The sequence below is a fragment of the Onychostruthus taczanowskii genome, unplaced genomic scaffold, assembly GCF_017590055.1.
Source record: "Onychostruthus taczanowskii isolate IOZ18803 unplaced genomic scaffold, ASM1759005v1 scaffold21, whole genome shotgun sequence".
In the NCBI taxonomy this organism is placed as follows: domain Eukaryota; kingdom Metazoa; phylum Chordata; class Aves; order Passeriformes; family Passeridae; genus Onychostruthus; species Onychostruthus taczanowskii.
The window spans coordinates 12,990,358-13,016,001 of record NW_024499351.1 but is presented as its reverse complement, the minus strand read 5'-3'; the positions used below and the strand labels follow the sequence as shown (position 1 = coordinate 13,016,001).

Genomic DNA, 25,644 nt, shown 5'->3' with positions numbered 1-25,644 from the left:
ATAACTAATACTCAGTGTTTTCTGGGATGTTGAGGTCACTGTAGAAACAATGAGATATTCTATCTTCATGCTTGGTTATCTGCAGGTCAGTGAAAACTCAACTGGCATGAAAAATTTGTACAAACATGACTGGAAAGCACAGAGATAAAGAACAGAATTTGAACCAAAAGGACTGATCTCATGGACATACAAACAGAAGAGCCAGAGCAACATTAAGTCCACCTCAGCTCTGTAAGTTATGTAAACTACATCTTTAGATTCTTTAAAATTGCTGCAGTACAATCCTGCCCTGGCCTAACAGGATTTAATCTTTCTGCCACCAAAAATCCCAGTCAATACATAAAGCTCAAGCTCTCTCCTAAAGTGTAATATCAAAGAGGCCACTGAGACAAAGTATCACCCAAATTTGTGCATCGCTGTACTTGAATCTAATGAGAGCCTGAGAATATACTACATATCACGTTACTTGCTGAGAAGCACACCCCAGTACATCTCCCTCATGTTCCTTTCTCGGTTTGACTGCTCAAATATGGATGAAAGTCACGGAAGACCAGCACCTCACACCTAAGAGGATCAAGGCAGGCAGTTCTTTAGTGATTTTGCTGTTAAACTCTGGGTGCATAACTGAATTATTTTATTGCAGTTAACAAGAAGATTCTTATCACTTCCTTTGGAAACAAATTCCAATATTATTTTTTACTTTGCATTTGGGAGCTCTCCATTGATGCACTGCCATGAGATAGTAGCCTGAAGACTTACTGTGGAATTTCCCAGTGGTAGAACAGCTTTCAGTACTGTACTGTTTCACCAGAAAAAATTCTCACTGTCTTTTTTTAATATTCCAAATGCTATCTCTTTCTGGGAATTCCCTGATCTGTAGCACAAGGACTCTTTTTTAAAACTTCTGATTTAAAATCATTAAAAGCTCTGTCAGTGACTAACTGGAATGACTCAGCTACTCAATTTTACTTGTAAGTGCAGAGAGGTCAAACTACTGCCCTAAGTATTGCAACAAAAATTTTGCAGTGTAAGATACCAAGTTCATTAGCCACAGCCAAGCTCTGAATAGGAGACAATGACAGTGCGTGCCCCGGTATCTGTGAACACCAGAGTTTCACCCAGTTCTTCAATACCCCTTGCTCTGGAAATCTATAAATGTACTCACATGGCATCTGCAAGCAGTGCTGGAGGATGGATAACAAATAGGGATAGGCATCTGTATGCTTCAATCTCTTCTTGATCAACTCAAACATCTGAGAGGCACTTTTTGTATCAATGTGGATCTGAAGTGAGAGAAGAGAAAAACCATCCACAGTAAAAGCCTGATTAACTGTGAAAGAACCAATCAATACAAAGACAGGCAAATTTCCAGCAACTGGATCTCTGCAAAGTCTCCTGGCAGGTCCAGCTGAAGCTTCCAGGAATAGGCACAAGGGTCTTTGACACCACCATTGTCATCCCTATCCAGTATGGAAAAGATCCCCAGAGTAAAAGGCTAGAAAGGTGGGAGCCATGCAAAGCCACCAAGAACTGTTCTGGAGCAAGCAAAACATTTGGGTCCTAGAAACTGGTGGCACAAATAGTAGAAGCTAAGCAAGAAAGGTTCAGTTGTTCTGGATCTGTGAGTACAGCAAGAGCTGTTCATAAAGAAAGAGGGGACTGAACCATTCAGGACCCTACAGCTTTTTATTGATGCTAGAGGTTGTCTCTATGTCAGTCTTTAAAACCACATATTCTGAAATACTTATCCTGTCCACAGGCTCTGAGGCAACAGTTGTCAGCAGAGTTACATGCAATCTTGGGAGGAATATCAGAAAATAGCCCAAACTTCACCCACAGTCCTGCAAAGGGGATGTCTGAAACTAGGAGGCATCCAGATCAGGACTGAGAACCTGAGAGCATGGTTGAGAACCTCCTTCACTTCTGAACATTCAGGCAAACAAAAGAAAAATTTTTATCAAAGATACTCATCAGAAGCCCTTTGTGTGACCACTGTTTTCACTGTTCACACAGTGCAAACCTCCTGCTTGCTAAATGAGGAACAGTGAAAACAAGAGCATCAGCCACTCTCAGCATCAAAGTCAAACCTCAGTTTTAGGGAGCACAAAGGAAAGGTGCAAGAAGCATCCCAAATGGATGCAAGTTCAGCTTTGGCAAGTTCACATACTTCAAAGAAAAACTTACCAGGTCAAACCGCTTGGCAAGCTCCAGGTCATCTTCATTTCTGACCATCTCAAAGAAATCTAAATGTCTAAGAGGAAACAGAATAACAAAACATCTGCCAATGTTCATGGCATGATTCAGACTTAATTTAAGTGTGTCACTAGAGAAGCAGCAAAACCTCAGTTCTGCTGGAACATGTGGAATTTGGCAAGCCTTTCTTACATGAAGTGCTGTCACAGGTATGCAAGGCAAGGAGGTCAGTGACAGGTCAAAAGAAAAGTTTGGCAGAGGTGCACACACTCTATAGTACTGTGTTGAGGTAAAGTGCAAAAGACAAACATATAAAATAGGAAAGGGATATTCTGTTTTTGATGAATGCAATGCCTGCAGTGACAATACAGTTCTAAAAAGTCCACACCACGCTTACTATCCAGGTATTGGATAGTTGTCGGTTTTAAACAGTGAAGCAGAAATGCATTCAGTGGATCAGCTCTCAAGAGCCTCTAGATATGCCTATTGATACGCACAGCAGCATGACTATGTCTGGATCTGGGTGACCCGCTGAGTGACACATTGGACCATCTGGACTTTTCTTACATAGAGACTGGAGCACAGCAGATGATGTGGAGAAAGGCTGTGGCACATTCCCCTGTACAGATGTGGTACAAGAGTAATCCAGGCATCTGAGATCCTCTCAAAACTTTGTTATTCTCCTAACTGGTAAAATCCAGCTAAGTCCCTCCTAAACACTCTTGGTTACTGTCCAAAGGAATACATATCATCTATAGTACAGATTTTCTTATTCATGCTTATAATGTTGCAGATCAAAAGCATCATTCCTGGTTTCAGCTCTGCAGCAAACTGTAGTCATCCAACTTGGAAACTCAGAACCTGGACTTAGACCACACATACTCTGTCACAATGAAGTCAATGAACTACTGGTTTCCCTGCCTCCTGCCAGGACAGGCTTTTGTTTCAGTTTTGCTTCAAGACAAAACAATTAGAATATTTTTTGTATTTTTCATTCAGACTGCCATTCCCCACTGAGAAGAAAAGCAATTGAGGAACTCCTTTGCCACAGCCTCTGCCAACTTAGTATGTATGTTTCCTACTTCATCTGCTAATGTTAATTTCAGGAAAAATGTATTTTTTAATTTTATTTTTGGTTTTTTTAGGGAGTCAGTTTCAAGAAGAGACAGAATCAGCTGTCTCAAATAGAAAAGAATTTCTAAGAAGTCTCTGTTCATCTAGCTGTTCTCAGAAAATAAGTCTTACCTGTCCAGTGTGGCATTCTCATGTCCTCTGAGCTTGTCAATGACAGGCTGAATTCCCAGCATTAGAAACTCATATCGGAGATGCAATCGGAACTCCAAATTGTCCTTAAAAATGAGGGAAAGCCAAGTTATTTGTTTTCAAAAGCTGTCAATCACATTTTAAAAACATTTACTTAAAACTTCATTTCTTCCCTTTTCAATATTCTCTATCCTGACACCAAATTCACAGGATGAATAATTCCAGTAAAGTAAGTAAAAAAGGAATTAATGCCTTTGCCTCCATTTCACTTAAAGTACATTTATGTACTATGAATTTTGCATACACAGTCATAAGGACAGCGTGTTGTTGCATAAGGAACAGAAGCTACTGGCATTTTCCCTGCTAGTCAATTAGAGGTTCCCCTCCTGCTTACAGATGAACAGCATAGCAGTCTTCCTCCTACTTTTTTCTGTTTATTTGTCATGAAACCATATACAAAAAACCACATAACTCTGACAAACCTTCTGTCATGTGTTCAGTGGGATGTTACAGGATTCCCAGAGACAGAGACAAATACATTGTCAGATAGCTCTCATGAGCTTGTCTTTTGTGGTTTTTCCAAAAAAAGGAAAAAAATAGCCAATGTCACAAAAGGAACACTTTTTATGAAATAAATTAGTTTAAACTATCCTTCAGATTCAAAAGGAAATCTTGTTAATAAAAGTAAAACAACTAGACTTTTTCCTGAAATGTTTCCCTTTGATATTTTAAAATTAAAATGATTTTACTTTGGCTTTGCGTCAAAACAACTTAACATTTCTAAACATTTCTGAAGGTAAACCAAAATATTTTCTAAAAAGGCTGGAATAAAAAGGTAAATGCTTTTCAGTTCTTAAAACAAATTAAAAAAAAAAGAAAAAGAAAAAGAAAAAGAAACTCCACAAACCAACCAACAAACAAACAACCCAAAGTAATCTCTTCAGTGTAAGTAGTCTATGTTATATTGAAGAAGCTCTAAATAAAATAATATGGAAGATATTATAAGACTGATCTTAACAATTAGGCATTATTTTCCACAAAATATATCCACTTGCTACCACAAGATTTGTGACTTAATCTGCTGACTATTTCCAAGGTAAACTAATTTAAACATAACATTTTAGAAAGAATTTCCAGGGCAGTGACTCACCTCACCAGCACCTGCATTCAGAACAGCATTGATAAAGGACATGATGGCTGTTTTGAGGTTTACTTCATCTCGGTATCGCCCCATGCTTCGGTCTAGCTCATTTAACAATGACTGAAACAGAACATCAAGCTGGGTTAGAGGACATAAGCTAATTTCTTGCAGGACAGATTGCACTTCTGCATACAGGGGGAGATAATTGTAAAGAGAAGCTGTCTTTTGAGGAATGAAGCCTATGCCTGAACCTTGAAAGATTTATCCTTGTTCCTTCACTTACCACCCTTTAACATGAAGCAGACAATTATCACCTCTTGGTAAGCTCCTTTTAGGGATTTTCAAATAACAGGAATATCCCCTGTGCATACAGCTCCAAAGCTCAAAGTTGAATTACACACCTTCACTGGAAGTGCAAATAAGCTCCAGTTTCCATGTTACAGACTCATGGAATGTTTCAGGTTTAAAATGCCCTTTAAAGATCATCTAGTCCTGACCCCCCTGCCACAGGCAGGAACATCTTTCTGCCAGACCAGGCTCCTCAAAACCCCATCTAGCTTGGCCTCAAACATTTCCAGGGATGAGGCATCTAAAACATCTCTGGCCAACCTGTTCCACTGCCTTTTCACCCTCATCACAAAAACAACCCTCTTCCTTTTACCTATTTAATCTCTAGCTTTTTATAGTTTAAACCCTTTAGCCCTTGTCCTGTCCTGTTACAGGCCCTGGTAAAATGCCTTTCTCCATCTTTCTTTTAAGCTCTGTTTATTGAAAGGCTGCTGGAAGTTCTCCCTGGAGGCTGCACATCCCCCTGTTAACCAACCCACAGTGGGTGTTCAGCACAGGAATGCTTTTGGTCTAATTTCTGCATATATACTGATATTTTACCATAATCTTGTGGACATCAGGATACAAAGGAGAAAAAGACTAGATAAGTAATAGTGGTGGCCTTTGCCTTATTCAGGATTAATTCCCCTTGAATATTTACCAAAGAGGTTATATGCAGAAACTGATTAGCCATGAAAGCTACTCTACTTTCAGCTTTTGAATGGTGCTGATCACCATTCATAGTCTCTTCTGAATCTTCTATGATCAGTTCATAATTCCAAGGATGATTTTCCTTACTGAAAGAGTAACAAATTCCACTTGAGATCTGTGAGTTCAGCTGTATGAGTCTCACTCCAGCATACATAAAAAATGCCTTACACTCTTGTATTTGTTTTGGTATCACACTAAAAAAGAGAGAATTCTTTTTAGTCTCCCTAAGAAGTTTTGACCATAAAGGGATAACGAAGACAAAAATAACTTTTTTGTGTTTGGCTCAGCAGACCATCTAAACAACATTTTGAAGCTATGATGCTGAGTAAGGAAGTTAATTTTCCTCTAGTCTTTTGTCCCTGGTTACTGAAAGTGTTCAGTCATAGCAAAATCTTTCCTCTGCTACTCACCATAGCTCTATCTTGTTTCCTATAGAAAGCCACAGAGATATGTCTCAAGAAATAGGAGGAATATCCTCGTGTATATTTTTCAGGGGAAAGAATAACCTCCTGGCTTCATGCTTATTTTTGTGCAAAAATATTTTGACCTATCATACACTGCTACTGAGAGCTGTTTTCACATCTGAGCATGGTATGTTCACTATCAAACAAGATTGATTTCATAAACTCTTTTCTCTTACTGGTTCTAAATTTCCCATCTGGAATTTTCAAATTTCCCTACTCCAGGCATTTGACTTTCAATCTTATCCAACACCCCAGTACCTGTGTTACGACCAAATAATATTTTGCTATAAATGAGAACGAGTCTTACACAAAAGCACATTAAATGCTCTACTGAGCCAGACTAGTGGACAGCTCAATCCACCATCCTATCACTAACAGTGACAATCAGAAATTATCTGAGGAGTCTTTAAATTCACCAACAAAACCAACTGTTCAACTTGATAAACAAGCAGAAGTGAAATAAATGAAAGAATTTTATTCTGTTACTGCCACATTTGACACTGAAATCCAAAACACATGTGCCTTCTTGGAATAATTGAATTAGCCATCACTACAGAAGCAGCAAAACCAAGGATGGTTTTGCTGGTTTTCTACAGAGGCTTCATTCCTATCATACTTTCCCACAGACTTGTAGGAACATGCTAGAATCTTTGAAACAGCATATCAGGTACAGCATCCAGACAGGTTGAAGGATGCTAACAAAAGTTTTCTATCCCTCATTTCAGAACACTGAACTAGGAGCAGAATGCAATGGGAGGCAAACCAAATTCAGGGCAAGAAACCCAAAACTCTGTTTTGCACTAATCCAACTGAAGAGAAGCACATCTTCATGTAATTGTTCAGCTTGAGAAGGAAACACTGTAAGTTCTTGCAATTCCTAAAAATCAGAGTCTACACCGACATACTGTGGCCAAACTCCAATATCTCCAACTCTTTGCAAATGGCTGAGGTTCAAGTCTTCACTTGAACATTTCCTGTGAAAAAGATTTCACCACACCTCTTGGCAGCCAGTTCTGTGGCCCAACTGATCTTACAGTTATAAAGGTTTTTCCTAGTATTTAAGCAAAACTTTCCTCACTTAATCCCATTATTCCTCATCACTGACAACCAGTAGGGTTTCTTTCAATCTGCAGCAAACCTCAAAAGACTTTGGTTGAGCCCTAAAGGGAAGAAGGAAATCAAGGGTGAATACAGCCTTTTAATTTGTTCCTTGTTAGATCCTCTACTACAATTCCAAATTGATCAGCTTTCTCCTTACAAATTATAGACTGTACTGACAGTGTTTGACAAAAACCAAGCAAGGGGGCTCTGGAAGGAATGCTCCTGGTCTCCACCTTTTCAACTGACAATATCAAACATTCTTTATTCATTCACCTCAAGCTTCAACATTTCTAGCAACATTAAGAAGGAAAACCAGAGCTTTCTGCCCAAAGCAGCCCAGTTAATATTTCCACTGGGAAGTAAAATCAGCTTCTTTCAGATAGTATCTAACACCTAGGTTCTCTCAAGACTAAAAGGAAAATTCTTTCTCCCCACAGGGATCCACAGCTAGAGCAGTGTTTTAAATAGCAAGCTGTGCTAGAAGAGCACTAGAACATCCTGATAAACTTTTTTGGGCCAAGAGAGCATTATGACTATGCAATATTAGTTTTGTCACAAAAGATGGCATGTTAAAAAGTATAATGTGATACAATGTCACGACAGAGAAAAGGAGAGGAAGCAGAAATCATAACAATAAAGGCAACAGCTTAGGGAAGAGAAAGACTGTGCCCCTTTCGCAAGGGAAACCAGTCATAAATAGGATAATTTAGACATTAATGACTTTAAAATCAGGGACTCTTCTTTCTCAGTTTTCATAGCATTTTATAAAACTCCATCTTCACAAAGAAAAAAAAAAAAAAAAGACAAAGTAATATTTTTATGATCACACAGTGAGCCAGGAACAGAATTACACTGAACACATGGAAAAAAATCCCAGCAAGGACAAGAGCTCATCTTCATGATTCCACATTTCTGCTCTGAGGATTTACTGTTTGGATTTCAAGTGTTTTCTTTCATCTCTGTTCTTTAAGGGGCAGAGTAGATTTGTAGGCAAAGTAGCATGTTTCAAACATGCATGTTTCAAATTGGATGAAGTCAGAGTTTTCCAGATTGCCTCAGGAAGGAGATTGAAGGCATCCCCTAATACTACTGTCGTATTTGAGTACAGAAAGAGTATTACTCTGAAGAGGACAATTTTCAAGGAATATCCATGTTGGACATTAAAGTGAGAATCATTCCAGGCAGAAGGGCATTATAAAAGAAGGATCAATAATTGAAGCAGGCAAAGGGAAGAGCTCAGGCAAGAAGACATAGCAAATATGAGAAAATAGGAATAGTGACTATATAAATCGAGACACAAACATAAAGTATAGAATCTTGTTGCAAGTGCCAAGATAAGGATGATTCTGATAGACTTATGAACACATTGAATATCAAAGACACAGGGTGAAGTTGCAGTATGAAAAGGCAATTGAGTGAAGACTCGAGCCTCAACAAAAAAGTAAATTGTGGAGAATCTCCTCAGGTCTTTAAAGTGAATTCTGACTGAGGTTAGGGACTGACATTTGTAGTCAATAGACTAAACGCTGGCAATTTAGAAAGAAATAGTATTTTACATCAGTTTCAATTCAAAGTAAACTCTGATTTTGTTTTTCATAAGGAAATAGTCCTTCATATTCCTATAAGTTCTATTTATATTTTCCATTCACTTCATAAAAAAATTTAAAAAGAGAGAACACATCAGAAAGCAAAGATACCCTTTATGAAGCATTTCAGTACTGCTTGATTAATGGTCTTCAGCTGATATTACTTGGTGCAATATAGTTAATTGGGACTAAAAGCATTTATAATGCTCAAGAATTTCACTGTCATTTGAATTTTGACTTCAGATACCCTAACATAAAACTACACATTTTCTATTAAAGTAATAGGAGCTATTGCAGGACAGAGTTAATGTAAGTCTAGTAAGAGCCATACACAGATTAAGTCACAGCTTTCCTTTTCCACTAATTCACCAGTTGCTGAGTCTTCTGACAACTTTTGGCAGCTGTACCAGGTAGCAGGAGTTGTGTTTAGAACATTGACCAGCAATAACTTCTCACATTCAACAAAATGTGCCATGTTTTATGTTGCTGTGTTAAATACATGATCTCTACACTCCACCACACTTGTGCACACTGGCAATAATCACTGTTTCAATCTAAAGTTGTCAGCAGCAAGTTATTCAGGAGCTCAAGTTTTAGATAGTTGTCAGTAAATCATTCTGAACCTCTCTTCCTTCTTCTTACAAGAAGGAGTGGAAGCAGAACCACGTACCCCAAGTTATTACTCCTCACAATGATATGCCTCTTCAAAAGGAAAAAAAAAATTATTTTGGGGAAAAGTAGATCGGTATTAGTGTTAATTCCATTAACCTCCCGAATCCCCAACAGACATAGTGCTGGTCACCACAAGTGACACGAGGGAGAATGGGACACCTAGGTTTACTGCTACCTGCAAGAGTTGAAAATAAAGCCACACACATAGAATACAAAATGCCAGCTTTCACAGATGAGAAGGAATAAATTTACAGTAAGATGGCTAAATGGGATGACAAATATTTTCAACCACTGCTGTCAGGAAGGCAACTTAAGGAAAAGCAACACTGGCACTGATATTGTCAGAGATCAGCCTCACCTGTAAGTTATTTGTTGGACATTCCAATAAAAGTGAGCTCAGTATAATTTCCAGAAAGCCCTGTACTTTCACTTCCCAAGAACTGAGTTGATTTCCAAAATTTGACATTACTTCCCTCTTACACATTGTGTCTCTAATTTGGCTACTGTCTTGCAGACCTAGATATAAAGACAGCAGTGCCTTTACAGTTCCCAGCTTTCCTTCCCCCCACCAATTAGAATCAGTCTGCAAGGATGGACCACAGAGGCAAAGGAATAAAAATTTCTACTCCAAATAGTCTCTCCTGTTCCTACAGTTTAGTCCACAGTTTTTTGGTTTTTTTCACAGAAAGAATTCTTGTTTGTGGGTTCTGCCAGATTTGCCACTTGTGGTGGATAATTTTCAACACAGCAGTGTTTAGGTGTGGCTGGGCAAAGTCAAGCTGAAAAGTATAAAGTTTGCTGCAAGCTCCACACTTTCTGAACACTTCAATAACACCGAATGCTGCTGCTAGATGCTCAGGCTGCAGGAAATACAGCCCCCACAGGATTCTGTTTCACACCTAAAGGATCTCTTCAGATACTTGCAAACTCTGGGTTATAAAGATTACATTCAGGATTAGGATTAAAAGAGGATAGACAAAGGCTTTCATTGTACACTACATCTTTGAATGTAGTAATCTGTAATCTTTGAAGCTTACAGGAAACATAAAGAACAAGCACTTTCAGCTCATCCTTCTTTTAAAATGGCTTCCCATATTAAAGTTACAGTGGATGCTTTTCCTGACAATAAGCAGCAAAACTATTCTGAGACAGAGGTGCAGGAGAGCAAGAGGCAAAGAGATGGAACACTCTTAATTTTAAGAGCTAGAGTATCAGAGAAACTTCCTCTAAAACATAAGAAAGACCATGACCACATTTTTTTCCTCAGGATTTAAAAAATCCCCACTCTCTATGTTAGAAGAATAACTGGAGATGGATGACGAATGTCTTTGGATGAACACTTGCCTCCTCAAAATTAAATTCAAGCTATTGCTGAGTATAGCGGAAAATCCCATTTCAGTCTCTAAACACAAGTATTAGTAATTGCAAACAAGAACACATTCCTTCTGCTAAATCATTTTGGGGGCTGGGTGGGGCTTTTTTTTTGGTTTTTTTGTTTTTTGTTTTGTTTTGTTTTACTTGAGAAATAAAAGAGAGTATCCATTTATCCTTCATTTTTTCCTGAAATGGAAAAGTATTTTGACAAGTGCAGCATTTAGGCAAAGTATTTTTCACGAGTGTAAGAGACTGGTAAGCACCTGCAAATCATTCCACCAGATTCCTCAAAAGCTACCACATTTTACCTAGCAGTGACTTACCTCAGTTATTCAGTAACTTTTAAATCAACACAGAAACAGAGAGAGAGAGAGGGAGAACACTTGACTAGGGTAAACTCAGCATCTGTCCCATACGGGCTTATTAAGCAGAGTCAATTGGTCCAGTAAGGGCAAGTTAACATGGGACCACAAGTGCAGTCAGACTTAGGAGTTACTGCATTTTCTAAAGCAGCTCAAGTTATCCCCACCTGTCTCCCAGGTATAAAAGAATGTCATATTAATTCAGGAAGGTTTCTTTATTTTGGCTAATTACTAGAGAACAAACTGACTTAAATGTTTTCCTTCTCCTCCATAGGTAGTACCCGATAATCCCCACATCATAGCTCATGTACATGGCTTACTTCCTGCACCTGAACTGCTCATTCCTATCCTCCTCCTGTACTAAAGAATGGTGACACATTCTTATGACTGCAGCTGTAATCTCTTCACCTTCCAAGTTTTACTGTAATTATGATTTTTCTCTATTGAGGCTTGAAGTAGCCTCAAGAGCTTCCAACTGAGGCTGAAAAGCCCCACTTCTGGAGCCATACATCATATGTGTCACACTTGAATATCGAAGACACACATCAAGTCTGAATAGACAAGCAATGCAAATGAGGCAGTGCACATCAAGAGATGGACCTGACAATGCCAAATACAGGTTAATACCAAATCAAGATCTCCTGCATCCCTGTCCCAGGTCTGAGTCACAGTCAGTGAATCCTATAGGGTATTTGGTTCTAACACAAACATTAGCAGCTATTGTCCATCAGCACAGACTGTTTCCCCATTCACTATTTTATTGGCCTAAAATCCATTAGCTGAGAAGGAGGTAGGAGATAATGACTGTCAGGCATTGGGATCCCGGCCTGTTGGCACAACACAACTCTAATGATTTTATCTAAGGAAGGACAGTAAATGGCTTAGATTATCCCAAAGTTACGGAGCCACAGTTCACACACCACAACAGATTCTCCACTGTCTTTTGGTAAAGGTGCTCAGTTCACTGGGAAGAGGAACATTATAGTAGCAGCCAGTAGTTCCCACAATAAAAGCCTGTCACTGACCTACTTCAAGGTGTCTGAGAATGCATTTCTCTTCTGTGGTCTGAATGGGAATTATTTGAGCCAGCAATTGTTAAGTGATGACGATTCACAAGTTGATTACTAAGAGGCAAGTGAAGTGCCTCCACTATACATAATGTAATTCTTCATCTCCATTATTTAATCCACAATTCTTTCATTACTAAATTAAGGATTTAAAATCAGGACAGAGACTCCTGAAATTCTGTGGCTTCAGCTTCTGGGACAGAAAAAATCATTACCATCCTAGAAATGCCATCAAGCTGGAGTATGAGCAGATAATCAGCTTTCATTTAGCAAAGGAAATCTCCATTTTCAGGCAAAAGATACGCAATTTTATTATTAATGACAAGCAATATGTCTATAAATATACACATACAGTAAGAACCTATTTGAGGAATTTCCCTTCCTAAAGAAAAATTATAAATATTGCCTTTTTACTACTTAGCAAATTCGCAATATATACACTCAAAATCACTCCCAGCAGAGATTCCTCATTGTGGGTATTTCTGTCAAGGAATCCTCTTTTTACCTGGAATCTTGTCCTTTCTGCAGCATAGACTTGGTAGTGAAGCATGGCTTGCAAGACTTTTTTGTGACCATCTGGTACCAAGCAAACAGCTCCTAGGATCTCCAGCACAGCAATCTTGGTCTTTATGTTCTCAGTCCGTAAGCTCTGGGATATGATGTTGATACTTTCAGGATGGGCCAGGACATGAGCCCGTCCTTGGGAGTTGTTCATCAGTGCCTTGATACACCCTATAACGGATGTGTGGATGCGGCTCTCCGAGGTCTCATAGTCCATGCTCTTCAGGAAGTTCAGCAAACAGCTCAGGCCATCCAGCTCAATAAACCTGGTCACAAACCTGAAAAGAGAAAAACCAAAAAAACAAGTAGGAAAAACAAGGAAAGCAGACCAAAGGCACTTTATTCAAAAGACACCACATTATTCAACCACAGATCCTTATAAGCTGGCTAGTTTTCAGCCTAAATTCACAGAACAATTCCCAGGTATTTAAGAAAAACAAAGCAAACAAACCAAGAGAGAAAACATTCCAGCTAATAATGGTGTGTTACATAGTTTCAGGGTAATTATATGCTATCATCTTACACTTCTGTTTGGTCTCTGTGTTCTTTGTTGCAGTTACCACCAAACACTGCTGTGGTTCACCTCAACAGCTGCTGCATTTTCAAGGCCGAAGGGATTCTTTTGAATTGTTCCATCTTACATACGTGCTAATACACCCAACACACAGACTTGTCACCACACTTTTAGTTATGAGTTCAGATTACCTTGAAAACCATTTTTAGGCTTAGCTCTAACTTTCAGCCAATACTATTTAGAGGTTCCACCTCCAGGATTTGGGCACACTGACAAAGGAGAACTCATTCCCACTCTGTTCGTCAGCCATACTGCCTTCATACTCCAATCCCATGACCTATATGTAGGAACATGTTATATTTAAAAGGGGCATGTGCTTCTGTAAATGGTAAAGGCTCCTCCGCTTTTGTTGAAAACAAGGGTTAAAAAATCCAGATGGGTCAATTTAGACCATCCAAACAGCCCTCAGGACAAATCACTACAAAAGGATGGAATTTGATAAGTTAGTTCAAACCAATCATTCTAGCAATGTTTTGCTTGAAGTTCCCAGGATTAAAAATGGGGATTCAAAGACATGGAAAGGGCTGCAAATAATTTCCCTTACATCACATTGTTTGCCTCCTCTAACATGTTGCTCAGGTAGGTACAGTTTTTGGAATATCTGAATGCAAAGCCATGTACATCGATTTTCAGTCATAAAAAGGTACACCAGCAATGATTTGTCCATGGCCACACTTTGAACAGCATAATATAGAAAGACACTTCAAGCAATTGAACAACAATTCCCACTAACAATTGCCACAATTCTAACAATTCTAACAATTGCCAACTGTGTAACAAATTAAAAGTACTGAAATTCTGTCGTTGCACTTTTACCCAGTCCCTCTTCTTACCTAATGTAACATCTTTCTTTTTCTGTCCATGAGATGCTGTTACTTATAATCAGTAATAATAGAAGCACCATACTGAATGACCAAATTTCAGTGGTCTCCATTCATGTCCCTGTACCAGCAAGAGAAACCCAAGCCATACTTATATTTCTCTGGATAATATGGATTTGACACATGTGTGGTCTTTTGATGGTTACACTCCACACCATAAAGGAATTTTCAGAGTCTACCTGAAAGCTACACTCACTATGCTGATAGATTTGCCAACTTTCAGTTTACATGAGCCAGCAATTTGACCAGAAATATGGAAAAGCCTGGTTCATTCAACAAAGGTTCGGTCTAATGTTTGGGTTTCGTTAAAAACTGGATTTCCAAGTGACTATCAGAGTAAGGGCACACACAGGAACATGTGCACACCAAAAATGAAAACATGATTAAACTGAACCCTGCTAAAACAATCTGCCAACTTTGCAAGCTCTGCTTGCACATTCTGTGCATGCATCATTTTGTCTACCCTAACAAATCATAGGAGTAAAAGACTGAGTCTCACCAGGCTCGAGAGCAGCATCAACATTGTGCACCAGGAAGTCAGCCAAAGCAGTTTGTTATTCAAACTGATTACAGAAAGATTCAGATTTAGTTAAGTTTCTACAATGCATTTAGCTGTTACCTTGAGAAAGACTGAAACAAGTGCACTCATAGCTAGAAGAGTTGCTGCAAAGGATTTATTTGGAAAAAAATAAGCAGAAACTCGGCATGTTACTAAACAATTATGCAAATGAGTTCTGATCAACTCCCTGGACCTATAAAGAGTGGAGTTATAGAGGGGCTACTTTAAATTCTCCTCCTTAACTTCAAAGTTCTGTTCTATACTTTATCTGTTCCCTCTGTCTTTTGGGGGTTGGGGGAAAGACGCTATTTTTTTTTCCTGTTTTTTGAACTTCCAGGGCTGAGGGAAGACTTAGGATGAATATGTTCCTGAAGTTACAGAGCAATACTGATGGAAACATCATAAGAAGCAGCAGAACAAAGGGTCCCCTAAATGTGCTTTGGGATTGGACACACGATCTTATGACAAGACAAGCAAGACACTACAATTTTCATGTATCTTTGCATGCTCTGATGACTATGTGAATAAAAAGGTAAATGCACAAAAGTCACATTGTCCCAGTTAAGTACAAACTCTCACTAAATTCACTGGCAGTGCAATTTTTCTAGGACTCTTAGGATGAGGTCATTGCAAAAAGAAGGCATGCGCTGGAAAGCAGTGTGTGTCACAAAACTTGATTAATGACATAATTTAAAACAATGTTGGGACTTTCCTGTACTATTCCTAGCCCAGAGAGCAAACAGTGAGTTGTGTTACTCAACAGCAAGAAAGCACCCTTCTATTTCAGCTGCAATCAGGAGCAGGAATCAAATTATAATTTTCATCTTCCTTTTTCTAAACACTTTGTTCCTTATTCTCCAGAAAAGCTAGAAACCATGCTGGGGGAGGTAAATAAATGGCAAAAGCAGTTCCTGGCCCAACAGATACTCTCAGTATGAGGATTTGTTCGGTGTGGGGAGGTGTGGAGTAAATGTGTGTGGAAGGTAGAAAAAGAAGTGGGAGTTTAGCCGACAGCCCGAGAGTCACAATCCTCACACTGTTGGTGTTTGTGCATCTGTCTGCCTCTGTGCAGGTATCTGTGTGTATGTGCAACAGCCAAGTCAACTTATATAAGTCAAGAACCTTCTCGTACACAGTACACAGCACATGTGTAACTAACTCCTGTCCTACACAGGCTCTGTGCTGCAAAGTAAGGTCTTGTTCTAGACTGGGAGGTGTAAAGTTAAACATATTTGCCAATGCATTCTGGCTAACACATTCAAATACTGAAATGTAAATAAAGCAGAGTGTGTTTTAGTAGGTGCTAAACAAGCAAATTAAAGACTAACCTCACCTCAGACTCTCACTTGACCAGTTTAGCACACTTTAAAAGGCAGGGCACCTTTTTGCCTTTCAAGTTTTAGAGAGTGCAGATCAGAATGAGTTAGCTAGCTCTAACAATAAACCTTTCATCCAAATACAGATGTGATGGCCAAAGAGGAACTGACCCACTGATGGATTCCAAGTGTTGGGGGTACAGCTTCCCTGTAAGACTTGATCCAGCTCAGGAAAGACAGAAAGATCATATGCTGTGGGTGTGCAGACAGCAGGATGCCCCCACCCTGTTAACAGGCAAGGCTACACTTCCCTGCAGCATTAGTTTTTGAACCAGGGGGCACACATAATCAATCCTAATAACTACTGAACTGCTGAAAAATTCAGCATCATGGATTTTGCTTGCTGGTTGCATAAATGATCCTCTTCAGTATGCACCCAGATGCAACACTGCTAAATCAAACAAAAAATGGCAGGAGGTAAATCTGAATACAACAAAAGGAGAAATGCAGACAGTAAAAGGAATCAGTGATGACTCAGACTAAAGGAGGTATTTTTCAAGGGCTCCAAAAAGCAATTTTTTTCCCAGTCCCTTTTAAGTTTTTGCTTTTGCTCACTTCTGAACCTCCATTTTGGAGGTTCAGACACTCAAATACCAAATGAAAAGCTCTTCTCCCACTGCTTCTGCCCAACAGTTTGTCATCACAATTGCTTATAGTTCTGAATTTTTACAAACCTGAGAGAAAATGTGTTTCTTTACAAGATGCAGATGTAGCATTTCTGTTCTCTGTGGCTGGGATTGTTCCTTTGCACTAGGACATAACGTAGATTTATTATTTTTGGGCAGCTCCTAGATACCAGACAAGGTGCACTTGCTCAAAGGGGACCACAAACTGCCCCAAGGATACTCCTATCCCATTTTCTACAAAGAGGATAGGAACTTGAGTTTGGATAGGTCTGCTTTACTTTTTACTGTTAGAACTGGTGAGTTGGAATAGAGACAGAGCTTGGTAATTACTCTGCATTATCTACTAGAAGAGACACAGTTTACAGTAAAATAAAACAGAGAGCCAAATGCATGTATTTTTCTTCTTTTGATCCCTCTGGTTCAGAGAATTCAAGCAGAGGAGCCTATTGGTAAGCTGTCAGAGCCCCTGTGTAACCTGCTATCACAAAGGGATTCCAGACAGTTCATCCTGTGTGAATTTAGGTCTCTGTTTTCTTCAGAGGCCTGATGAATAGAAGTGGCAAAGAAAACACGATTTGATATCCAAATTAAACTAGAAAGACTAGTATTTTGAAGGCTGAGGTATCATACTGCTTGTGAGAGGGATTTGATGGAGCTGAGGGCCTCTCTACTGCAACCTTTCCATCAAGAAGAAATTGGCTTGTTGATCAGGCACTGGCATGCAGCCCATTTGGCATCTATCGAATTGAGTCGCTGGAAATTAGTTGAGACACAGGACTTAACTCAAAATTTGGCTTGGTTTAACTGGTTTTTTTTTTTTTTTAAAAAAAAAAAAAAGCCCCATAACCATCGCCAGTTATTGAGAAGACTTTATAGGGCAGCCCATAGATGCTTGTGCTTTTCAGGGTTATTACAAACAGATGAAGCAACAGGCTGTTGTCAAGGGGATCCAGCAGATGCAATACAGGTTGGAGAAGAAAAATCCTGCAAGGCTTTGAGCAAAAGAATTTGCTCAAATGCTCATTGTTCTTTCTTCTTCTCTATTGCTTTGTCCTCAACAAGGATTTTGGCTGTCTATTCAAAATGACACAGCAGAACAACCAATAGTGGCCACCAAAGAGCCTCAGCTGGACAAAGCAAAGAGGCCCTGCTGCTGTGGCTACATTCAATGAAAGCTGTCACCCTCACAGAGCAATCATCAAACCAGCTCCACGTCAATGCAATAATTTTGCTATATCAAGTCTCAACAGCACATGACTTTGGTTTAAAAGCCTGGAGAGAGTTGGAAGCTTGACAGTTGCCTTAGCTTCCATTTTAACATAGAGTCCAGCTGCATTTTTCTGTGTTCTCTGCTTCAGGACAGTGATAGAGAGCCTCAAACAGTCACTCTTGACTTAGGTCTCAGTAAAGGCTACAACTTCTCTGCTTCCACGTTAAAAGCATTCACTCTACCCACCTGTAAAATTCCAAAGCCTGATAAATCTTTATGCTTGAGGAGCACCAGAATGATTTTGTGCTCCCTTAATGCCCATCAAAACAGGAAATAAACAGGAGGTAAAAACCAGTCAATTTTTTTTAAGATTATGAAAGGGAAAATCACAATCAGCACTTAGCTCTGCAAGAAGTCCCAAAAAAATCTTCACTTCAAGTCGAAGTAACTGCAATGAAAATTCTTTGGGATTATTTTCTGGATTGTTTTTACTTATTTATTTCATTTGTTTCATTAGGATCCCCTCCCCAAAAGAGAACTGTATTTGGTTACTGAAGCTCTCTGAAACTATGACTTTATGGCATGGGTGCAAAAGCATTTGGCCAATATAAAAATAATTCAGAATTTTTTGATTGAGTGTTTCCTGAAATCATATCAACTAAAGTTATTGTTTCTCCACACTGCTCTTCCAAGTGTTAAATTCAAAAGGTTTCTGTGCTAGTTAGTTTGTTATTGTTTAGAGCTTTGTTCCCAGAAAAAGAAAGATGACCTTACCTTCAAAGACAGTACACAATAAAGTCTCTTTACATTTTTCTATGCCACAGATACAACACAGAATGGGAAGAATGCCAAACCAGGTGATGTCAGATGGATTAGCTGCTTTGTACTAAACAGTTCACATTACTAAAGATAAGGGGAAGCTTGAATTCAAAGTTCAGAGTAGAGGCTGAGACTTTGCCCAATGTGAATCAAATTACATGGGATGTGCAGGGGGCTATGAAGACTAAAATCTGATCTTCACAGTCATTACCTGTGTTTGCAAATATCTGCCATAGATTTTTCACAGTAGACTTTGTCTTTTATTTTTCTGAAACTACATGTTTTAGTAGCCTCCTAACTGGGCAGGCTCAGACTGGGGACTGTAGGGCACTCTGAGGATTGTCTGAAATTTCAGAGAGGGTTGTGTGAGGTGGGACAATGAGGTTTCTGTCCTTGCCACTCTTGGCAGTGTCACATCTGATCGTTGGGAGGCAGTGAATTGTGATGAAAGGCAAACAACATTACCTCATGGGCTGAGTCCGCAGAGCTGTCTTCAAGTCTTCAACTATTTTATTTTTCATTTCTGTTTCTTCTTCATCAAAAGCGTACAGAGTCTGCATCTGTTCACAAAAGAAGGTGGCAATTAGGAAAGCCTGAGCTGCGTGCAAGCTAAGAGACAGGTCAGGAATTATGAAAAACAACTATCCCATCAACACATGCAGAGGTGCCTGCTGACCTCTCACTAGGAAAGCAGCGCCTCAGCTACAAAACTGAATCCAGATGAGGCTGCTCATGCAGACCTGGCAGCAGCATATCACTTTGCCACACTGGCTAAACTAGGGTTCTCAGATTACCCCCCAAAAATCACAGTTGCCAGTATGCCTGCAGAAAACTGTACCTAATTTAGAGCAGCAATCTGCTGTGGTGATGTATGGACGTGTGAGGCAAAGTTTGTAGGGAGAGGCAATATCTTTTATTAGAGTGACATGACTGGAGGGATTTGGGGTGGAGGGGGAAAAAAAACCAAACCAGACTTATGTGTCAGGTTTCAAAGCATAAAATCTTCTTCAAGTGACTAGAAAGCCTGCAAGTACCCTGAATTACATTTTATGTATATACAAGTTTGACTTTTCTTCCCCATGCAAAGTACATCACCTGTTTTAAGATACTTGTGTTCCCTATACACTTTTCCATTACTAAATAGGACCATTTACTGCAAAAAGCTGGAGCATCATGAAAATCTTCATCCCTTTTTTTAACAAGTAATCTGAAACACACGAAGCCTAGATTTCCCCCCGCCCCCATATGCAGCTTGAAAATACTAGAGCTTGCAGTCAACTAGAACTGAAGTTGCTGTGAGAGACTGCAAATTAAGGCGAGAGACAATAAGTAGAATACACACAAAAAATTATGGTTCTCAAAGTCAGATAAAATCTTTTAAAAAGAGGTGTATCAGAAAATTAGGGTTGCAGATTTACACTCAGCACCACTGCAACCTTGTCATGTGAAGCAAGACTCTGCAGTGCTCTTTGCATATATCACTCAGGCTCACAAGTCCCATGTGTGTCTTTTGAAAAAGTCAAGACTTAATGCTGGAAATTCTTAGCCTATAGCCATGTCTTCTTAGTTGCTCAGACTGTAAAATGAGAGGATAAATTACTCTCTTTTTGGCAGGAGTTCTTGTGGATATCATTCAGTGGTATCTGGAAAGCAGCTCTGAACCCCTTCTCAAATGAATAACCCAATTAAACTAGTATCATCTATCAGGGATCTGATATTGTACCTCTCTGTGGTGGAATCTGAGTAGCTACAATTATGGCTTACCACAGCAAAATATTTCAGTCTTTATTTTACTGTTTAGCGAGCACCAAAGAAAAGCTTTCTCTCACCGGAACCTCCTTTAACCTCCTCCATCCTCGCCACCAGCCCAACACCTCACTTCCCTTGGAAGGGCTCCCACCGCTGGCTTTTGCAAGTCATGTGATGCCAACACATGTCGGATCCTGAGGGTGGCCATTTGGCTGCACGCCGTTGCTGTCTTATGCTGAACAGCTGGCATGGGGAGATGTGTTGAACTCTAGGGGTCCTCTCTCTGATCCATGCTAAAGTCAAATTCACTCAGTCACAGAGCAAGCTATTTCCTGCCCTAATGGAATGACAGAGCGCTACTGATGGAAAATGAGCTGATGATGTTTTATCTTTTGCCAGCATCCCCCGACAGCCAGAAACATAAATTGAAATTCTTAAGCCAAGCCATAAATGATCCCCCTCTTTGAAAAATAAACAGAAATCCTGAACAGGCATTATGGATGGCAAAGTCTTCGGGTGTGATTTGGGGCTTGATTTGTATTTTCTTGGGTGACAGCCCATCTGGTCATCTTTCCTTTGGCCCGTAAATGCTCCTTTGAAAAGTTCCCGTTCCTCCAATTGCTTAATTTCTCCTCTGAGCCACTGCAGGGGAAAGCAAATGGATGGCAGGAAGGTGCTCAACAGTTCTTCGTTCAGAGTGAAAAAGGCCCATTTCCAAATGAAACAAATACAAATAATCCTGCTTTTACAACAGAGGGTGATTATGGAAAACCCCTTTTCTAAAGCTGCAGGCAGCCAAGAGCCCTTCATTTCTTACTCCTGTGAATGGCCAGGAATTCAAATCCTCATGCCCTCACTAAAGAGACTGGGTTTGCATTGTGAAATGGCTTTCTCAGCAAGAGTTATAAAAAACATAACTGTCCCTGGGAGACAGAGGGGAGGAAACTGTCATTATTTGAGGTTGGATTTCATTCACAGGGCTGACTGATGAATGGCTTTCCTGAAGCACAAACTGCACTCGAGGACTAATGTCTGCTGGGCTCAGGAGGCAGAGTTGCTATCAGTTAACCAAACTACTAGGAAGGAGAAGCAAATTAGTGCCAGGTCCTCTTCTGTTGCCTAGAAGATAGCGTATACCGGGGGCTCTTTTTGTAAGTATATTTTGTATATTTGAAGTTTTCTAGATCAAGTGCATCACCTCAGAAAGTACAGCATCTATTTACTTAATTTGCCAGTTAAAAAAATTAAAGAATTTGTGAAAGCAATCATTCATGTGGAATTTTATATGTAAAGCTTTAGTCAGCATAAGAAATTTTGAAATTTTGGCTCCACTTAAAATGAAATATTTTAGTTTTTTTAAAAGCACAAATTTTTCCCCACACCTTATCCTAATGGCTACTCATTCCCCAAAACTACTGGGAAGGAAAATACAAAGACCATGATGACAGCATGTGGGGAAGAGAGAGAGGAGAGAGAGAGAAAAAGAAGGAAAAGGCATAAACCAGCATCAACAATACACTGTATAACAGACCTAATTTTGTTTCATAGCTTCACACATGTGAAATGGAAAAGGTAAGAAAGAAAAAGAATGAAGAGCGAAAAAGCATCCTGGATGTTCTGACTTCTCATTATAGTCAGTTGAAATTCAAGCTGCACCACATCTCTAACTACATTAAGGTTAAACTAATAAAATAAATTAATACTAGAATGAATTTAATTGAAAAAAATTATAAATAGTAAATTATGAATAGATGCAACTTTAAAAAAACTGAACTTTTATGCAAGTAAGTTTAAAGTAACAGATATGCCATCTAACTTAGAGGAGAAATTTATCATCCACCTGCTAAATTCTGCTGAAAGATATGTTTTTAACCTCCTGTGAAGCTGCTCTGCCTTAAATAAATGTTTTCTGAATCAAGGAAAAGGGCCTGGTTACGTCTGTATTCATTAATCTTGACCCATCTCACAATCTCGACTCAGCCACCTCTCCAGAAAAGCTGGATTTTCAACTACTGCTCACCTGAAAGTCTCTCTGTGAAAATGTATCCACAGCCAAGATCATAAAAGCAACACAATGCTGTCAGAATTTTTCCTCCCCAGGAAAGTGCGAGTTATGTTTATTTGTGCTGCCGAGTAGTGTCATGGGGCAAGGAGGGCAGGAGGAGCCCAGGGACATTTCTTTACATGTTATAATAACAGGGCAGCTGCTGTATTTTTAAGAAAAGAAATTTCTGTGTTTTGATGAATCAGCAGATGACAATGACATTGATAATGGAAACAGTCTTCTATTGTGGGCATGCACCCTGTCCCCATCGCCAGTATCATTTATAGCACGTAGAGATCAGGGGACTAGACAGATTTGGAGGCTTTGCTTTCTAAATTAAACATGATTAGCAGCTGTCCCTTTGTCTTAATGACTGGTCCAGAAGACAGTGTACCACTGCCTTCCAGTCAGGCTACCTGGAGTCTGGGACAGAGCCTCCACATGCTGTGAATTGTACACTAGTAAAGAGATGGTTTAAAATATGTAAAAATCTCAGAAGTCATAGCAACAGAAACAATAGTGAGAAGAGAACCATACATAAAATGCACGGTTTTTTTAACTGGATCAGGAATCTGTAACCTAAAGTGCTTCCTAACATAGTGGTCTAAGGTTACAAGCAGGGAATGTCAAACATGTCAGGAATCACCACATTGCTCTCAAACATAATCTGTGAAGGGCAGATACAGCAGGGCTTCTGAGAAAGTGATCCTTGAGTACAGGAGCCCTGGCCCGCTGAAATCCACAGAAAGATACCTAATGATATCAGCACAAAAAAGGTGCCGCTTCCACTCAATCTGCAAGTAGGAGGAACATACTTGCCAAGCTAATATATATTTAAAAAGGACTTTATAATTAAATAAAAGGACATAAAAAAGGATGTGAAAGACAAATATGAAAAGATTCTTATGTGACAAATCCACAGGAGATGCAAAGTTAAATTTCATTAAAAGCAGGATTTAAGGCATTTTAAACTAACATTTCTGTGATTATTACTACCACTTCAGCTCCAAAACTTCTTGCAATATTTCTAATTAAAATATTGCAATACCTGATAGTGCCCAAGAGACACAAACTGTAATACACTAGACATTGTTAGGAAGCAACATGAAACATGCTTTTCTTTCACAGCTTCAAAGTCAACCCCTCTTAGAAGCAGTTAAAAAAAATTCAAAAAACCACCACTAAATTTAGAACTGAAATTATATGGGACCCAAAAATAACTGTTTGAAAGTTAGAAATCTCAGAGGTTTAAATAATAATGAACAGAACATGTCTTTTAAAGTGTGTTGGAGCTGATTCTTAGCTGGATTCCTCCAGTTTTCCACTGATACAATTTCAGCAAAATCGAGTCAACTTGGTTTCACCTGCTGAAAAATTAAGCAACCAAATGGTAAATCAGAAGCAGGGGTTTTAACCCCAGTGTGTCTTCTCAACACCTTGAGCATAAGAGTGAATCATGAGTCTTGAAGCCAAATAAAAGGTTATCAATCATTCAGGCATTGGCATTCAGGCATGCAAACAACATTACCAGGGCTGGTGTTTATTGGTGCTCTTAAAACATGTTTAAAATTAGAAACATAGGCCAAAATATAGCCTCATTCCATGGAGCTGTTCCAGATTTGTAACAGTGGTGTATACATATTCACTCCAAGTTTACATCAAGATCATTTAAAGACTAATCCAAAAGTCACTGAAATCAATGGAAAAATTTCAGTAGATTCAAGAGGCCTTGGATCAAATCCTTCCAGAAGTATTTGGCTCAGTAACACTGCAAGGTTTCACGCTAATTTTTTTTTTTTTCCTTAATGGCCCTTGTAGAGTGAATTTGTTCAGTCAGGAAATCAAAGCAGAGTGTCATGCCAGCCACTAAAGCTCAATGTCTCTTCTAAAAATAAGTCATATTCTTTCTATTCCCTTACTCTGCCCCATGAAAATATAGCATGAAGGAAGGTGATAGTTTTGTTTATTCATGACTCTCAGTAGAAAGCAGCTTTTCTTTTATCCTCCTAAGTGAGTTATTATAGCTTGTAAATCTTAGGTTGTTTTACTTGGCAAGACATATTTTACCTGACAAATACATCATTGCTGCCACATTTAGCATCCATTAAGACATTAGTTTTATGAAATGATTTTATAGCTCATAATGACAATACAAAAGGCACAGAGAAGCCTTCAGGAATCTAAAATAAAAGCATAAGTAAACAAGCAATGTGTACTACCTAAGAGGCTAGAAACAGAACTCTATCATAATTTTTGCACAACCATCAACTAAAGCTGAGTAGACACTGCACATGAGTAATTGGAGGAAAAATTTCACTACAAATTCAGTAAAAGAATCAAATTTAAAAATGTAAAATCTACCAAATCAAAGGAGATCAGTGAACACTATATGCAGATGCTCTGATTCTGCTGGTGACCAGCTTTACTGGATGTTTCAGGGGAAGAGACACACTACACAACTATTCAACACGGATGATCAAAAAAAGTTTTTCCCAAATACATTCTTGCCTTGTTTTTATCTTATGTCTAAGGTGTTATGGCCTTATGCTCTTTTATTTATGCACTCTTATATTATCTTCTATAAACAACTACTGTTTCTTTAATTCTTCTACTACACTAAGAACCCAAGTGTTATTTTGTAGATTGGTTACAAATCAACTTGAAACTATACAACAAAATAAAACTTCACCTAGTTTTTAAATAGTTGTATTTTGCTGATTCATCAAATATTCTCTTCAATTTTTATTTCAGACTCTAATTTGGTTGCCTTCAGTCCTCAATATCGTAGAAATAAAAATGGACATATTTATAGTGCTTTCTAACATAATGTAATGCTAGAGCAGGGCTTTTTCTTAATCCCCATACTCTTCTTTTGTAAGTCTATTTTAAATAAGTTATGCCTTTGTGCTATCATTCTTCTCCCTTGAGGACTTCTTCCTAAAGGAACACATCCCTGTGGTAGGAAATCTTCCCTGTTTAGCAGG

The 25,644-nt window shown here is 39.0% G+C and overlaps 1 protein-coding gene across 3 annotated transcripts in view; it reads right to left on the bottom strand.

Moving 5' to 3' along the window:
• Positions 1-25,644, bottom strand: part of DAAM2 (dishevelled associated activator of morphogenesis 2) — a 202,651-nt gene that overhangs the window by 51,898 nt on the left and 125,109 nt on the right. For all 3 annotated transcript variants that reach the window (XM_041404353.1, XM_041404352.1, XM_041404354.1), the window contains 6 exons: positions 19,333-19,427; positions 12,767-13,100; positions 4,607-4,717; positions 3,439-3,542; positions 2,185-2,251; positions 1,166-1,283 (listed from right to left, as the gene is read on the bottom strand). In XM_041404353.1, coding sequence (XP_041260287.1) covers positions 1,166-1,283; positions 2,185-2,251; positions 3,439-3,542; positions 4,607-4,717; positions 12,767-13,100; positions 19,333-19,427 — 829 coding nt within the window. The remainder of the gene's footprint in view (positions 1-1,165; positions 1,284-2,184; positions 2,252-3,438; positions 3,543-4,606; positions 4,718-12,766; positions 13,101-19,332; positions 19,428-25,644) is intronic.